This window comes from Oryctolagus cuniculus, chromosome 9, assembly GCF_051225735.1.
Source record: "Oryctolagus cuniculus isolate XC-2025 breed Fujian yellow rabbit chromosome 9, ASM5122573v1, whole genome shotgun sequence".
Lineage (NCBI taxonomy): Eukaryota > Metazoa > Chordata > Mammalia > Lagomorpha > Leporidae > Oryctolagus > Oryctolagus cuniculus.
Window position 1 is genome coordinate 101,282,871 of NC_142875.1, and position 18,337 is coordinate 101,301,207.

At 38.7% G+C, this 18,337-nt stretch overlaps 1 protein-coding gene across 1 annotated transcript in view; it reads right to left on the reverse strand.

Annotated features, from left to right (window-relative positions):
• Nucleotides 1-18,337, reverse strand: part of LOC100348825 (ovostatin homolog 2) — a 53,409-nt gene that overhangs the window by 13,007 nt on the left and 22,065 nt on the right. The window contains exons 16-26 of the mRNA XM_002712772.6: nt 14,161-14,331; nt 13,087-13,231; nt 11,536-11,641; nt 10,557-10,785; nt 8,961-9,090; nt 6,593-6,711; nt 5,866-5,917; nt 4,906-4,989; nt 4,093-4,269; nt 1,981-2,062; nt 1,196-1,352 (exon numbers count right to left, since the gene is read on the reverse strand). Of these exons, the coding sequence (XP_002712818.3) occupies nt 1,196-1,352; nt 1,981-2,062; nt 4,093-4,269; nt 4,906-4,989; nt 5,866-5,917; nt 6,593-6,711; nt 8,961-9,090; nt 10,557-10,785; nt 11,536-11,641; nt 13,087-13,231; nt 14,161-14,331 (1,452 nt within the window). The remainder of the gene's footprint in view (nt 1-1,195; nt 1,353-1,980; nt 2,063-4,092; nt 4,270-4,905; nt 4,990-5,865; nt 5,918-6,592; nt 6,712-8,960; nt 9,091-10,556; nt 10,786-11,535; nt 11,642-13,086; nt 13,232-14,160; nt 14,332-18,337) is intronic.

The window sequence follows — 18,337 nt, forward strand, 5'->3', positions numbered from 1 at the left end:
TTGAGATCCACTGATCTAGTACAAACCTCTCATTTTATTCAGTTGAGCAAATGGCAACTCTTCTTCAGAGAAAGGAATACACACTTACATTAAAGCAAGAGGCTCACTATTCCTCTGCAGCCTAAGTTTTTATTTTTCCCTTCTACCTTCGGACTCCACACACAAACACATTACAGAGAAGGCTGAGTAAGATCAAACAAACTGGAACAATGATCCATAATGAATCTAACAAAGTTCAAATTCAAATTCCCAATTGAACTAAGATGTGGAAAAGATGCTTGAGAAGGGAACATGAAAAAACCTTGGATTTTGTAATCGTCAGAACAATAGGTCTTCTCCTTCAGGGCCTTTCCATGAAGAGGACTGGACTTGGAATAACTTAAAGACGGCCTGTGCCCTCACTACATACAAGTGATTTGAAAGCAATCCACATTCAAAGTGAACACCACAAGGAGTTGCCATTCATCCCTATTCTGAACTGGGTTAGATTTACAAAGAACCCAAAGATACATAAGACATGCCCAGGGCATTTCAGGGGTCTCAGGGCCTGTAACATACCCTGCCAGGGGACCTGGAGCATCCAAAGGGAATCACAACGGTTAGGGAGACAATGGGCACACAGGATGTGATGGAGGTGAATGGTGACCTCTGAAGATGGAAGACCACCTAGGATTTTTAAGTGTGTACAGGAGGAAGGGGCTATTAGTGCCAGGACTGATCCCCTCCATGTGTTGCTTTGACTTAGGGAAATCTTATGCCTTTCCTGGAGAAGGTTTTGGAAGAGCCTGTTTCACTGAAACAATGTAAATTGCTAGATACACTTCTTGGAACTTTCTCACCACTCACCAACTGTAATGAATCTACATTCCTCAGTCACTTAAGGCCCCTCTCTCCTTTTTCCAGTTTATTTACTGAAGATAACTAACTCTAGGGAAGAGCTAAGGACTGATTAAGTTGTATTAATAACACATTTACATGCAAAGTATGGTGTGGTGATTATCTTGCATTTGCTGTGATTCTGAGAATCTAATGTATTAATAAATTCCTTTAAAAAATACTGATTAAAGCAAACAAAAGATTTATGAGGAAGGCTATCTACTGATTTCTATGACCAATACAGAATGCAAAGACATAATATTCGCAAGCAAAATCCCATGTTCCAGATGAGCTAGGCCAGAAGTGAAAATGCAGTTACCTCCCAGACATTGTTGAAAAGTTTGCCATCACTTTTAAAGCAACCATTTGTCTTCTGTTTGCTTGAAAGCCAGATTAAGGTCTGTTTTTGAACATTTTCATCAATGAATACATATTCCTTCATCCTCTCCAATGTTGTAAAAGTAAGGGCACTAAGCCTACAATACAAGTCAATCAAAGTGAATCTTAGATACAATCAAAGTAAATCTTACACAAAATAATGACATCAGCTACTCTGCAACTTCATCACCATTGTTTCCTTTGGGTAATGGATGCAACCATCACGTCTAATGTTCACTGTGACCCGTCTTTACCAATAGTGACTCTTTCCTTTAGGTCAGTAAAATAATACAAATAATAATAAAAGAAAATGAAAGTAGATAATTTTCAGTCCATTTACACCCATTGGTCTTGCTGTACAATGATAGTCTGTTAGATTGCACATACATGGAGATAGAATTGATGTGATTAAATGTTTTGGGACTTTCTGGTTTTGCTTTCCTGTATCAACATGGAACTCTGAGAAGTGTAGAGTAAGATATGTCAGTTTCCACGAAGTTAACACTGTGAAAGTTTAGGGCACCACTGTCAAATGATCAGACAGCTAAACAAATTGTGAGATAGCAAGCATATTGTTGCATTAGAATTAATCCAATTTTTTAGTTTTTTTGCTGATTCTCCTGTAAATTCACTTTGAAACTCACTTTACTTGCAAATTCCCAATGAACTAAATCCCATCTCATCCCTTTTTAAACTCCTGAATTAAGACAAAGTTTTATTTCTTACCATAAGCTTCCTTTCTGATTCCTCTGCCAAAACATATTATATGAACCATCAGAATTTTTGAAAGACAATTGCTTTTGATAACCTAAAATACAATGTTACAGAGAATTAATTTTTAACCTAAGAAAGAACAAAAAGAATGCTGTGGTGAAGATTACTGGGATAATCATTTCCGCTTTAATTTTCTGTTCACAAAGGAGAGAAAAAATAACTCAACCCTATGGAGTTTTTTTTTTTTTTTAAACTTATTTGACAGGCAGAGTTAGACAGTGAGAGAGACAGAGACAGAGAGAAAGGTCTTCCTTTCCATTGGTTCACCCCCCAAATGGCCACTACGGCCAGCGTGCTGCGCTAATCCGAAGCCAGGAGCCAGGTGCTTCCTCCTGCTCTCCCATGCAGGTGCAGGCACCCAATCACCTGGGCCATGCTCCACTGCCTTCCCGGGCCACAGCAGAGACCTGGACTGGAAGAGGAGCAGCTGGGACTAGAACCCAGCGCCCATATGGGATGCTGGAGCCGCAGGCAGAGGATTAGCCAAGTGAGCCATGGCACTGGCCCCTCCTATGGAGTTTTGATGACCGATAATACATAAGAATATGCCTAGCTCAATGACTGACTTACCATTAAGACAAACAGCAGAAAGAGTTGCCATTCATTCATATTCTAAATTCGGGTTAGATTTACATTCTGTAATCCAAGGAGAGAAATGATAGTGATGAAGAAATATACAAAAGAAAAGCCCAGGGCATTTCAGGGGATATCAGAGCCTACTAAAATTACTATCTGTTAAAACCATTCCCTTAAGGTTGTCTTACTTCATTCTGTGCTACCTTTCTGAAAAGAAAATCTAAAAACTTTGGAGTCAGCATTGTGGTATAGCAACATAAACTTCAGCTTACAACACCAGCATTTCCACATTTCTGAGTCCATTCAGGTCCTGGCTGCTCTGCTTCTAATCCAGCTTCCTGCTAATGCACTTGGAAAGACAGTGGGGGATGGCCCAAGTACTAGGCTCCTGCCATCCACGTGGGAAATCCTGGATGGAGTTCCAGACTCCTGGCTTCAGCCTGGCCCAGACCTGACTGTTGTGGCCATTTACAGAGTAACCAAAAGATGGAAGAGCTCACTCTGTTTTGCCTTCTCTGTCACTCTGCCTTTTAGATAGATAGTTAAATAAATAAGTAGAAAATCCACTAACATTATGTACCTAGGCTTCTCCTTAACATCACATTTCACAAGGTTTTATGACTTTTTTTCTTCTTTTAAAGATTTATTTATTTATTTAAAAAGCAGTTACGGGGAGGGAGGAGAGAGAGAGAGAGAGAGAGACTTCTCTCAGCTGGTACACTTTCCAGATGACCACAATAGCCAGGGCTGGGCTGAGCCAAAGCCAGAAGCCAGCTACTATTAAGAATATCAGGGGCCAGCACTGTGGCACAGCAAGTTGACGCCCTGGCCTGCAACACCAGCCTCTCATATGGGTGCTGGTTCGATTCCCAGCTGCTCCACTTCAGATCCAGCTCTCTGCTATGGCCTGGAAAAGCAGTTGAAGATGGTCCAAGTCTTTGGGCCCCTGCACCCATATGGGAGACCCAGAAGAAGCTCCTGGCTCCTGACTTTGGATTGGCACAGCTCCAGCCATTGCAGCCAGCTGGGGAGTGAACCAAAGGCTGGGAGATCTCTCTTTCTCTCTCTCTCATTCTGCCTTTCAAATAAATAAATATATCTTTAAAAAAAAAAAAAAAAAGAAACACCACCAAGAAAACAGTTACAGAAATCCAAGATCACAACTAATTGTTGAGACTGAAAAGAGAATAAATCTTAAAAAAAAAAGATTAAAAAAATAAAGAAAACAAGATAGCTTAGCAAAATACGAGGTATTAAAAAAGTAACTGAGATCATAATTTGAAATGTTGCAGTTCTAAATTTTGGAGCTAAACGACCACACAAAGTTTGAAATCAAAAAAGAACACATGGTTAGGACTCAAGAGTATCTCAGTTCAGGTCTACTCCCCTCACCTCAAGCCTACCTTATAATGACAGCTTTGTGACATCTTGGTTTTAGTAACAATTGATGTTACCTATCGAGGGAAGAACGTACTTAAATGTTCTCACCATTAGATAAGAGAAATAAAGCCTTAGATTTAACTTCCTCTGTGAGTTGTCCAGTGGATTTCAGATAGTCAAGGACATGGGTGTCAGAAGCCAGAAGAGCAATGTTCTGTCCTCCACATCCATAGGGCATTTGGAGAAGACTCTCCAGATTCTGCGTTGCAACTCCTAGAACGTCCCCTACAAGAGAGAGAGTAGAAAGTCACATTGCTTACAGCGGCCTTCTCAGCAATAATCACAGATCAGAAGCACAGCGAGAACAGGAAACATTTCAGAGGCAATCATGAGAGTGTAGTAATAAAAACATTCAGAGAAGGAGAAATTGGGAAATTGTGTTTGTTTCTTTACTTTCTTATTTGTTTTAGGAGAAACTTTTCCTATGAATTATAAACTGCCATCCATTCCTTCCCAAAAGGTGTTCATGTGAGCGATAGACAAAGGCTGCATTTAGTAAGACACACTTCCCCTCTTATGGAGGAAGTTCCCAGAGTCTTCAACAGGAAGTGTATTCTGCTTCTCCAAGGGCAGAATTCAACGTTTCAAATTAACAGGTTATAGTACAACCCTTTATTTTCTGAAAAACAGTTATCAATCAGCTACCAAAACTGGTGTTTCCTAGGAACACGGGTGTGGTAATAATACTATGATCGCCTAGGATCCCATACAGAAATAAGGTTAAGGAATGATCTGAACAATAATTCCATCCAATTGATAGCTCAAGAAAATCCCTCCATCCTGGCATTTTAAGGATTTTTGTTAGACCATCTCAACCATGGTTTTCAAGTCATTGTGAAACACAAGATTTAATCAACTTACCCACAATAGTAAAAAAGGCTCTGGCTGATCCTTCAACTGCATTGTTCGGCAAATCCAAAACAACCTGTTTGGAGGCTTTGGTACCTAGAAAGAAAATATTGGTAAAAAGAAATGTTGTGATGACTTTATCATATACACAATAGCAACAACTTTGGAGGACAAATACATTAGGAAACATATTCCATTATTTTTATTCTATACCTTGTTATTAGACAAGATGAAATTAAGTATTTGAGGCAATTTAGAATAACATATGTTCCAAAAAAGAGTATATAATTCTGTGTATTAGACAGTGGTCCCATTTTCTTTTGTTTAGTATCTAAATTATTTATGTATGAAAAAAAAAACATAAAATCTACTGACTTCTAGAATAACACACACAAAAGATAAAGCTAAACAACTTTGATTAGGCATTAAAATTATCTCATCATCAACCAGGCAAAATAATTTTCCAGATGGCCGTAAAGCAGGTGATTGAGGGACTGTGATATATCTATGGATTCTTTTATTCTAGGAATACAAAATCAGAGATTATATTACATGCTGGTTGGATTTAGTTCTGATTTCCCATTGTCAATCGTTGTGTGACAATAATACAATAAGGAGAACAAAGAATATACAATACGGAAGAGTAGCTTGTGGCAGACTAATATTATATAAGTATATAAATATATCTTGCTAAAATTACAAAGGAGGTCTTCAAAGGTTCATGACTACTGTATATTATGAGAAAATGCACAATTTAAACATTTTTGCAGCTAAATAAACTTTAATTTTTCCACGAATATCTTAAAGTACCCTCACGTAATGAGGATGAGACATGAATTAAAGTAATCCTCCATGAGAAATTCAACATGAAACCAGGTGGCCAGTGGACTAAGGTGGAAGAAGAGGAAATAAACTGACCCTGTTGGTAAATTTTCTATAGGATTAATTTGACCACCGGAAAGATCCTCTTACCTTCTGTACAGATAAGAAAGCTCTGGGTCATTTCTTTTTCAATACCTTCAGGCTGTCAATGAGCAAATGAAAAAAGCATAAAATAATGAGTCTGAGTCACCTTTACATGAAAGAAGAGATCAAGCCTCAGCTCACACATGAATGGTTGGTACGTGCTCGTCCCTGAGAGAAGATCCCTTCTGCTCATATCTGGAAGTCACTGTACATTACCACACACATTTTAGGCTCTGTACTCCCATAGGCTTGGCCAGGGTAACTTCGATGTCATTATGAGACACTTTCAGCTTCTCTGATCCTGTCCTGCATCTTCCAGAGACCAATAAAAGTGCTTTGTAGACTAGGGTGTGCCAAGAGGTGAGGCAGGAATGGTCCTCTGACAAGCCCTGACCCTGCTGATGATAACAGAAACTGCACAGGACTGTAAGACACGCAGATTTGTCTCTTGAAATTGAGAATCAGCTTTTAAAGAGAGAAGGAAAAAGAAGAGGTGCACAGGAAATATGAACAAACAAAAAATCATCAAGCTTCTTTTAAGTAAGTTATGCTGTCTGGATGAGGAACTAGTTAATGAATTGTATGCTGTTTTGATTCATTTAAAATGCATGATTTAAGTCAGAAGTTACTGTGCTCAATTAAGCCTCTTCAAGAGGAGTGTCTTTTAATATCTAACTTCTTTGATACTGTCTATCTCTTGCCAGGAGAAAATGGATGATTTTCATGTACCTACCTCTACCAATAAGCTCTTGACCACGGTATCTTTCCAGTTTAAATTTTGCTGCTCAGTTGCTTCACTAGGACAAGCACTACTTTGTTTAGACTCAGCAACTACGGTGATATTCACTTTACCTGAAAAAAATATTCCCAAATAGAAGTTCAACACACTAATGAATCCTTCTATAATGAGAAAATGATCATAGCCTATGAATCACTGTATGATGAACAAAACTCTACCCTCATATTAATGCTTAGCCTAGACCAGTATAACTTGCTGCTTCTCCTGCCTGGAGATAATGTGTTGTGTTGTATTATGCCTGTTTCAAAATTACTTACATTAAATAAGTAATTCATTTACTTAACTGAAATTTAAGATATCTTAGGGAAAATACCATAATACAGAGTCATCTGAGCCAATTCATTGATACCGATTGTTTATAAAGGTTCATATGACAGTATAGGCACACAACATCAAATAACTAAGGTTCCTAACACTTCCAAGATCAAACAAAATGATAAAATGTGATATAGTGGAAACAGCATTACATTTAAATCAAGTTATACCAAGGCAAGCATTAGTTTTACTTTCTGTGATACCACATTATGTAATTAAAACTGATCTCCAATTTCCTTATTCATAAAAATTAGAAGATTAGAAAAAATTATTATTTAGGTTTAATATTATGTGCCTGTATACCAATTTATATAACCAACGTACTGTTCTTGTCTTTTGTTTGTTGGTGCGTTTTTGTTTTATCTGATTCTTTGTTTAGGAAAGCCTTTAATACTGGACTCTTAGAAGTATATCCTCTACTTAATGGCTTAAATAATACAAATTTGTATAGTCTTCCTTCTCAAATGCTAGGTTAAAATTTTTGAAGACCTTGTGTAGTAGTAAAATTGAGAAACTTAAAACCTGATTGGAAAAATCATCTAACAAAGATCATTATCACAGGTTAGCTAAAGTGATCTTATAAATAGACTCTTTTCTGCTAAATAACACAATGAACATAAGATATGAGATAGAGGAAATTAAACGAAACAATTTTTTAAATTGATCATCAGTATCATGCATATAACTTCTAGCATTCCTTTTGACTAGACTTTTTAATTTAATTTTTCCTTCCCCTATATTTTTTTAAAGATTTATTTATTTATTTAAAGACAGAGTTACAGAGAGGCAAGGGAGAGAAAGAGAGAGAGAGAAGTCTTCCATCTGTTGGTTCACTCCCCAAATGTCCACAAAGGCTGGAGCTGTACTGATCCAAAGCTAGGAGCCCAGAGCTTCTTCCGGGTCTCCCATACGGGTGCAGGAGCCCAAGGACTTGGGCCATCCTCCACCACTTTCCCAGGCCATAGCAGAGAGCTAGATTGAAAGTGAAGCAGTTGGGACTTGAACCGGCACCCATATAGGATGCTGACACTGCAGGCAGCGGCTTTACCTGGTAAGCCACAGTGCCAGCCCCTCCCCTATATTTTTACCAAGATATTGACACTTTCTTTTTCTATGTTGCAGATAATAAATGCACTGATATAATATTTTTCTTAGTGTGTGATCCCCACCCAAATGCTCAGTGTTTTTTGTCCCATGATATTTAGTATTTACAAATGCTGGCAATTCCTATAACTGATCACTGTGTTTAAGAAACACTTTTTATATAAGTGGCCTGAATCCATGATGATAGATAAAAGACCAAGTGATAAATGAAAGACTTAAGGTAGCGTTCTTGAAAATATGGCCTTCATTTGCAATGTAATGTATGGATACTCAAATTGTACCACTTGTATATTTTAATCGAATTGTACTTTAATACAAATAAAGATTTTGACCTATACAACATCAGTAACTAGAAATTAGATTATAAAAATGGAGTTTTTAGTGGAGAATAAGGTAAAAAAAGCACATTAAGAATCTGAGGGGAGGCCAGCGCCATGGCTCAATAGGCTAATCCTCCGCCTTGTGGCACCAGCACACCAGGTTCTAGTCCCGGTCAGGGCGCCGGATTCTGTCCTGGTTGCCCCTCTTCCAGGCCAGCTCTCTGCTGTGGCCAGGGAGTGCAGTGGAGGATGGCCCAAGTCGCATGGGAGACCAGGAGAAGCACCTGGCTCCTGGCTTCGGATCAGCGCGATGCACCGGCTGCAGTGCGCTGGCCACAGCAGCCATTGGAGGGTGAACCAATGGCAAAGGAAGATCTTTCTCTCTGTCTCTCTCTCACTGTCCACTCTGCCTGTCAAAAATTAAAAAAATAAAAAAATTAAAAAATTTAAAAAAAGAATCTGAGGGGAAATTGTGTGTGTAAAGAATTTAAGGAAAATAATTACAGGTAATAAGAATGGGCTGATTTTCCATTTGACACTGGCATGGACGCACAGCTGCTTACCCAGTTTCCTAGGTGTAATAGTCCAGATATATGTTTTTTTCTCTCCAGCTTGGATAATCTCACTGCCATTGTTTTTCGGGGTGTTGATATTTGCTTCATAATTCTGAGATACTTCCAACTGAACGTAAATCTAAAAAAAGAAATTTATGGTGATTTTATTTAAGGGTAGCTTTATGTAATAATTCGGCAGTACTATTCCAGCTCTCATCTTGGGAAAATTCTACTCTAAATTGGCAAAATTAAAGGTTACCCATTTAACACCTCCCTTCTCTAAAGAAAACTACTCAATTCCATTTCAATACTAGTTAAAACTGTCAGGCAGATAATTAGACATGAACCACTGGGGAGGGGCACAGACCCTCACCCAGGGGAAGGACCAGGGACCCTGATCTCCACCCAGGACCCAATCAAGGTTGCCCACTTTGTGGTTTAATGTGTTGTTAAAATATTCATACAAAATGCAAGCTCAGCAAAACCCAGAAAAGTCTAGTTTGTAGCCATGCATGCAGAGATCAGAAAGGTATGCAACTCCTAGACGTCAATCACAAGTGCCAGTCATGAACGCCATGGCCACATCACCAGCCAACACCCCTCATACTTTAGGAATAAGAGTCCCACCCCAGGAAGAAAGGATGCCACGCTTTTTCTCAACTGGCCTGTTCCTCCCTTGAAATGTATTTTGCTTTACCGTCCCTACAGGGAGCCATGTGATCTCTCCACTGGCTCATTGCTCTATTGGAATGGATTTCAGTCCACTTCTGTTTTACTAGCCTCACTTTCATCTCTCGGAACTGTAATTCATTACTAAGTTGGGAAAATGGAACCAATGTAAGCCTGCCACCGCCAGTGACAAAATCAACCAGATGTATAAGTCCCAACAGATGGAATCAAGATACACTGCTGGGGTGAACTCCCCTGGAGAAGAAACTCCAGGCCTTGCCCCCAGAAGCCAAGTCAAGGATTCTGTGCATAAGTAGCAGCAGCTCCTTAACTCCATCTTTCTGACATAAAAACTCCAAATCCCTTCATTATCATGCAAAATCTCCACCCCCAACTGAAAGCAGAACATGCCTAATCACTTAATGGGCACGTTACCCGCTTTGAGCATGCATAACCCTTCTTGGAACTTCCTTGGAATTTAATGACTTCCCTAAATGCCAAAAGCAAACTCTATAAAGATTTACTGGGGTGTTGGGATTCTGTTATTTAAAACTACCTCCTCTCCCCACCCCCACTCCAACTTGCACAATTCAAATATGTTCCTTACTGCTTGTTCAAATTATTATCTCCAGGTTCCCACTGGCATCTATACTACACAAGGACTCTCAGGTGTGCTGCACAATTACAGAATGAATCTTAAGAGAAGATGCATATAAAAGAAAACACATCATTATGAAATACAGTTCTCAAAAGTATTTTTAAATCATTTAAAATCACTGCTCAGAGTTACAGTAATTACTTTTGTTTGAGGCATGTGGAAACAGTCTTATCCCTTAAAAGTTCCACTTTACATTGAGAATATATATTTTTTCAAGGAAAATGTAAAGATGATTTTATCTTAAGATTTTTATCTCCAAATCAAATGGAATAACCTACCTCTACACATGCGTTCAGGTAGCTGAAGACATTGACAATCAAATCCCATTGCTCATTTCTAACAACTGAAAAGGGTGAGGCAACTTCAACAAAGAAAGATTGGGAGACTTCCAGCGAGGTTGCAGATGAAATGCCAAATCCGGCATCGCCACTCACACAGAAGCCACTGGCCTCCCATTGGGTTATCGTATCAGGGATGCGGAAGGAAAGATTGGCTGAACCTGAGGAACTGCAAGGAGAGGTTAATGGTAAGACATTCTTTGCCTAAACCAAGAATATAAATTTAGTCCAGAGCAAGCAATAAAGTATTAACTGAAGGTAAAAAGTAGGTTTCTATATATTTAGCCTTAGAAAAGTCATGTTTCTTCAAGCACATTATTTTCTTTAAAAAAAATTGAAGTAGGTTATTATTTTTTAACAGGCAGAGTTAGACAGTGAGAGAGAGAGAGAGAGAGAGAGACAGAGAGAAAGGTCTTCCTTCCGTTCGTTCACCCCCCAAATGGCTGCCACAGCCGGCACACTGCGCCGATCTGAAGCCAGGAGCCAGGTGCTTCTTCCTGGTCTCCCATGCTGGTGCAGGGCCCAGGCACTTGGGCCATCCTCCACTGCCTTCCCAGGCCACAGCAGAGAGCCGGACTGGAAGAGGAGCAACCGGGACTAGAACCCGGCACCCCAACCAGGACTAGAACCCAGGGCACCGGCGCCGCAGGCAGAGGATTAGCCAAGTGAGCTGCAGCACCAGCTTGAAGTAGCTTTAATCTGTCTGCATAAATTTAATAATAAAAAAAAACACTTAATGAAGGGAAAACAATGCTGGAGAAAAGAAATAGAATAAAACATATAACCAGTACATACAAATGAATGATGCTATATATTTTACAAATATGATACTGTTAATAAACTCAGGAACAAAAGTTAAGAAACAAAAAATAAAAATAGAAATAAAGATTGACAGGTAAGAAAATTGTTAAAAACTCACTCAATGCTGACGAGGTCCCATATCCATGTCTCTGGAAAATGTTTTCTTACTGTTTCCCTTACAGCCGGTTCCACATAGTCAGCATTATCCTCTATGCCATCGCTGGCTGAAAGAAGTGGATTCATTGCTTTATTTATTTATTTTTTAATTTTTTTATTTGACAGATAGAGTTAGATAGTGAGAGGTGGAGACAGAGAAAAAGGTCTTCCTTCCATTGGTTCACTCCCCAAATGGCCGCTACAGCTGGAGCTGTGCCGATCCAGAAGCCAGGAGCCAGGTGCTTCCTCCTGGTCTCCCATGCGGGTGCAGGGCCCAAGGACTTGGGTCATCCTCCACTCCCTTCCCACAGCAGAGAGCCAGACTGGAAAAGGGGCAGCCAGGACTAAAACCCGGGATTCTGGCGCCACAGGCGGAGGATTAACCAAGTGAGCCACACCGCCAGCCCATTCATTGCTTTATTTAGAGAGAATACAAATCTGCATGTTGATGATGCTTGCCTAAAAGTGAGGTCTTCACATATGCGTAGTAGTGTGACTTAATAGGGATGAACCTTTTGAAGTACCTATGTGAATGTTGAATGAATTAATAAATGAATGAAGAAAGAAGAAATTAAATAAATGACTTCGAGTTTCAGTAAATTTTATTCCTAGATACAGGAAAATTTAGATATTTCTGATCAAGCTCACTTAAAATGATTGAATCTAGTAGGAGAAAGGTAACTTCAACCTCCTGACCAGGACTTGAAAGTGGTTTCAACTACTGGGCTTAACCGGGCCTGCTCAATACTCACAGAGTCTGTCCTTGTATAAAGTTGTCAGGTCCCCCATTTTACTCAAGTAGAACTCCCAGCATCCATCTCCCCGACCACCCCCCCCCCCATTACTAGACTGATCTCAATGGGAGGCCAGTAGGATTTAAGAAATAGCAGTCAATTACTCTCATATGCAACTGGATACATATTTGATTTGGGTTCTGTTCTGATGGTCTTGCTTCCTTTTGCTCCATGACTGGATTTCGATATTGTAAAGGTGCCTCTTTATATGATTTGTCTAAATCCATGACCCATGTTGTATTGACTGACCTTCCAATAGGAAATGGACTGATGTTTGAGCACATTCTCTGAGGCCAGCTGTCTAGATATCTGGGCATGAAAGTAACTTCTCCTTTGACCTGGTGTATTATGGTCTGCATATCATAAAGGAATTAGGGCCCTACAAGGGTACCTCACTCCCCTGTATTACACTCATTCACAATGATTGTCCTTCCATATCCCTATCCATTGCCTGTTCCTACATACACATAGTTCTGATATTGTGTCCTACCAAGAAAATAAACTTTCTCTAATGTCTGAAATTCATTTTTCCTAATAGCCAAGAACATTTTCCAGTTTGTCTTATTCTGCTTTGTTTGACTGCAGGATGTCTAGTTGCAGCCAAATACGTGGCACAATTCAAATAGGAAATACAAGTTTTGTTCAGTTTCATCCCACATACACCCAACTCCATTAACCCTTTTGGCCATCCCCTCAACATAAAATTCTAGATTACTCACTTGCACTTCTAGATGGGATACCATACATCATGACAGTTCTTCCTGTTTCTAGATATAGGGGCCTAGGAAACAGAAGATTTCTCTCCACTGAACATACTTCTGGTTTCCGGTAATGGAGATTGGTAATTACTTTCAGACCCATATCCTTCAAATACACAAGCAACAAAAGAGTGCAAATTTTTCATGCAAAACTGAAAAAGGTGCTATTACTTATAATGTAGTGATAAATATACCATAAATGTCTTTTTTCCTTTGCTTGTGAGGGTCTGGGATCTCAGAAGTTAGAGCACCATTATTTGATTTATGGAAAAGAGTTTGTGGATTCAAAAGGCTTCCATAGCCAAGGCAGCTTATGTCAAGAGCCTCGGGTGATTGCTGACATCATACATAAGAGTGTTAATTGTTAAATTAACAAGAGTCGCTGTGCACTAACTTTCTATACAAAATCTCTGTCCTCAAAGAGTTGTGTTATGAGAGTTAATAGTAAAACTTGTTCTCAAAGATTTACTTCATTTTAGTGTATTAAGTAGAGGATATTCTTATGTCTGATAAGTTATGCTTATGTCTTAAGTGCTTGCAAAAGATGTAGAATTCCTGAATTCTTCTTTAAAGTTAATTAAGTTTCTCAAAAAAAAAAAAAGTGAAATCAACTTCAATATGTAATGACTTTGAACAGCCCTTGTCTCGATTCTCAGCGAACAGTTATTTTTCATGGAAGCCTCAGAACATATAATTGATAATCCAAGTATAAATAGAATCTAGACTATATTTTAGCCTCTTGGTTTGACCATTTATACATAATATAATATTTATTATGATAAACTGGAGACTCATTGCTTCTAACATGAAGTTTTATAATTTCAGTCACACTACTTTCAACAAAAAATTGAAACCAACAAAATTAATATCTTCTTTTTTGTCGAATAATTTCTGAGTACTGTATTGGCAAATTAAAGAAACCACTCTGAAAATATAGGAAGAAAATTATATAACTGTTAGACCATAAATATGCATTATAACTGCTAAAATTAAAATTCAGATGAAATATTTCATGAAAATCTTTTGTGGTCTTACCCTAATAATATCATAGATGTCTCCATCACCACGGTTGCTTACAGGTATATAATATAATCCATTGTAAAACATATCCTTCTGAGGAATGCAAGGGTCTACTTTGCTATCATCCAGATTGAAACCATGGAAGAAATAATCTTGTGGTTCTATATTTGGGAGCAGGCTGTATACCTGTGAGAAAAATCACATATTTGTAAATTATTTTAAGCACTACTTTCACAGTTACAAAATAGGGAGGGTAGGGTGGAAAGTATTATGCTTTTAAAACTGTATATATGGGGGCCGGCGCTGTGGCTAGCGGGTAAAGCCACCGCCTGCAGTGCCGGCATCCCATACGGGTGCCAGTTTGAGTCTTGGCTGCTCCACTTCCGATCCTGCTCTCTGCTGAGGCCTGGGAAAGCAGTAGAAGATGGCCCAAGTCCTTGGGCCCCTGCACCTGTATGGGAGACCTGTAAGAAGCTCCTAGCTCCTGGCTTTGGATTGGCACAGCTCTGGCTGTTGCGGCCAGTTGGGAAGTGAACCAGCGGATGGAAGACCCCTCTCTCTGTGTGTGTGTGTGTGTAACTCTGACTTTCAAATAAATAAATAAATAACTCTTTAAATAAAACTGTATATATGAAATACATGAATTTTTCCCCTTTATATAAATAAAAAAATAAAAAATATTTTAAAAAGTTTAAATATGTATATGAAACTACTGAATTAAAACATAGGAAAAACACTTCAACATTTTGGCATGGGCAAAAAAATATTTTGTAAGACTCCAAAGCATGGGAAACAAAAGCAAAAATAGACAAATAGGATTATATCAAACTAAGAGGCTTCTGTACAGCAAGACAGTGTGAACACATAGCCTACAGAATGGAAGAAAATATTTGCAAGTTATGCATCTGACAAAGGATTAACTTCCAAAATATGTAAAGCACTTTGAATACTCAACAACACATGAAGAATCCAGTTAAGAAATGGGAAAGACTCTGAAAGGAAATTTTTCAGGAGAAGAAACACAAATGAACAACAAATATATGAAAAATATTTAAATAACTCACCATCAGGGAAATGCAAATCAAAATCACAGTGAGGAGTCATCTCCTGCCAATTAAGATTGTTATTATCAAAAGGACAAAAATAACACGCTGGTGAGATGTGGAGAAGGGAGAGCCCTTTATACTGTTGGTGGGAATGCAAATCAATACAGCCACTAGAGAGAATAGTACAGAGCTTCTTCAAACAACAAAATAAATCTTCAATATGACCCAGATAGCCCCTTTCTTGGTCTTTGAAAGAGATGCCTACAGATACCTACATATACATCAGTATTTGAAAGAGACACCTGCACTCCCATGTTCTTTGCAACACTATTCACAATAACAAAGATATGAATTCAACTGAGGTGTCCACACATAGAATGGTTAGAGAGAATGCGGTATATATACACAGTGGAATATTACTCAGCCATTAAAAAATGAAACCGTGACATTTGCACCAAAATGTATGGAATTGGAGATCTTTAAGTGAAACAAACTACACACCAAAAGACAAATATTGCATATTCTCTCTTATATGTGGAAGTTTTTTTTTTTTTTTTTTGAATCATGTACCTGATGTGGGAGAAGGGAAAGAGGGAAGTTGGGTAGTGGGTACCCAAACACAGTCAAGTAGAAGCAATAAGTTCTAGTAGTAGAAAATAATGTATCACAGGTGTGTATAAAGTTTTGGCAGAGGAGCTAGAAGGCTCCAAACATAAAGAAAAGATAAGGAACTGGAAAGGCTAATTGCCTGGTTTGATCAGTTTACATGATGTATACATCTTGCACTGCACCCCATAAAAATATACAAGTATATGTTAACAAAAAATAAGACAAAATGATTCTTTAGAAATCTAGAGACATGACTACCAGATGCAGTGATTCTGCTGGGCCCTTGCACTCGGGGGAAAAGAAATGTGGTACAGATGGCAGCTGCCTACAGTTGGAGAGCTGGCAGAGTCAACGTTTAACATCTTGAATTTGACAGCTGTGCTATAGTTATGTAGGTAATATCTTTTTTTTATTTGACAGAGTTAGACAGTGAGGGAGAGAGAGAGACAGAGAGAAAGGTCTTCCTTCCGTTGGTTCACCCTCCAAGGGCCGCTGTGGCCGGCTCACCACACTGATCCGAAGCCAGGAGCCAGGTGCTTTCCTGGTCTCCCATGCGGGTGCAGGGCCCAAGGACTTGGGCCATCCTCCACTGCATTCCCTGGCCACAGCAGAGAGCTGGCCTGGAAGAGGGGCAACCGGGACAGAATCCAGCGCCCTGACCGGGACTAGAAGCCGGGGTGCCGGCGCCACAGGCAGAGGATTAGCCTATTGAGCCACGGTGCTGGCCCAGCTATTCGTTTCTAACCCAGCTTCCTGAAGAGGAGCAGTCTGGGAGGCAGCAGATATGAACTAAGTACTTGAGTACCTGTCACCCACATGGGAGACATGGATTGAGTTCCTGACTCCTGGCTTTAGCCTGACCCAGACCTGGCTTTTGCAGGCATTTGGGAAGTGAACAGTGGGTGGGAGATCTGTCTCCATCTCTCTCTGTCACTTGTTCTCTCTGTCTCTCTGCCTTGCAAATAAAATAAAATTAAATAAATTTCACTTAAAAACATAAATGTATACATAATTGTGTGTGTGGGTGTGTGTATATGTGGGGGGGCTGTGTAGGGGTGAAGGAGTGAGAAAGAAAATGTGACAAATGTTAAAAACTAGTGAACCTGCTAAATGGTACTTGGGAGTTCTCCATATAATTCTTGCAGCTTATAAACTTATTTAAAACTAAAAATTAAGCTTGTATAAGACACTATGAAAAATGTAATCTCATATAACCCAAACTGGGATGTACTCATCTATATGGCATCATTTAATTCATACTCTTCGTATAGTTACTGAAAAGAGACAAAGGCGACCTCTGGTTTTGATAGGTTCTGAGGCCCCTGGAAATTACTCTGGAATTTTCTATTTGAGGTTCATTGACAGATTTTTTCCATAAGTCAGTTTTTCTAAAAATTTTATTTTTTCTTGCCACTTGTAGTTGTAGGAAGAACGAACAGAAGCTATTTACTCTGGATTCATGAAACTCTTCATAAAAAACTGCGTATGTGCATATTCCATATTTATAGACAAATCTGTCCTTTATTGGTTGATATTTCTCTATATTTTGAAATTAATCAGGAATTTGTAGGCCCTTCTAATAGGAAACTAAAGTATACTTAAGTTTTTTCATTGGGAAAAATAGTTTATACTTATGATATATTAAGTTATTAGTAAAATTTTTAGCTTTCTATTGAAAACTAGGTTTGCTGTAGTGTGTTGAAAGCAAAACACAAACCTGGATTTTTCAGTGAGATATTCAATTTGTAAAACTATATGTTTTGAGAAAAGAAACTTTAAAAATTTCAACAAAAGATAAAGATGTTTCTAATGATTTTAGTCAGTTCCTTTTTTATACCTTTTGTGTATTTTGTGCATGATGTACAGTACACAGCCTCTGATTTGAATAATCTGAAAAAACTTTAAATTATTTAATTATATTTAAATGCAATAATACATTTCAATAATTATTTATATGCATTTGTGTCAAAAATAAGGGAAAGACAGAAATAATATTGATGCAAACTTCTAGAATTGCTGATCCAGAAATGTTTAACAAAATACAAGATCCATGAATAGATAACAGAATGTGCAAGCAAATCCTTCAGCATAGAAATTTCTTTAATTCGGGGGCTTTTACCTATATTACACCTATGATTTTAAAAACTGGGGCAGAGATTTGGCAGAGTGGTTTGGAAGCCGTTTCAGACACCTGTATCCTATATCAACGTGCCGGGGTTTTGGTCCCCGTGCTGCTCCTGCTTCCAGCTTCCTTGTAATGCACACCCTTGCAGGTGGCAGGTGCGGCCTCGAGTACTTTGTTCCCTGTCATCCATGTGGGATCCCTGGATTGAGCTCCTGGCTTCTGGTTTCAGGCTTTCCCAGCCCCACTCTTGCAAGCATTTGGGGAGTGAACCACCAAATGGGAGCATTGTCTGTCTCCCTGTCTCTAATATAAACAAATAAATAAATGAGCAAGCACTAAAAAAAAAGTTTTAAAAATCATGTTATTGGATAATTCCTAACCTGGTATAATTTACAGAAATATGCATTTTTCT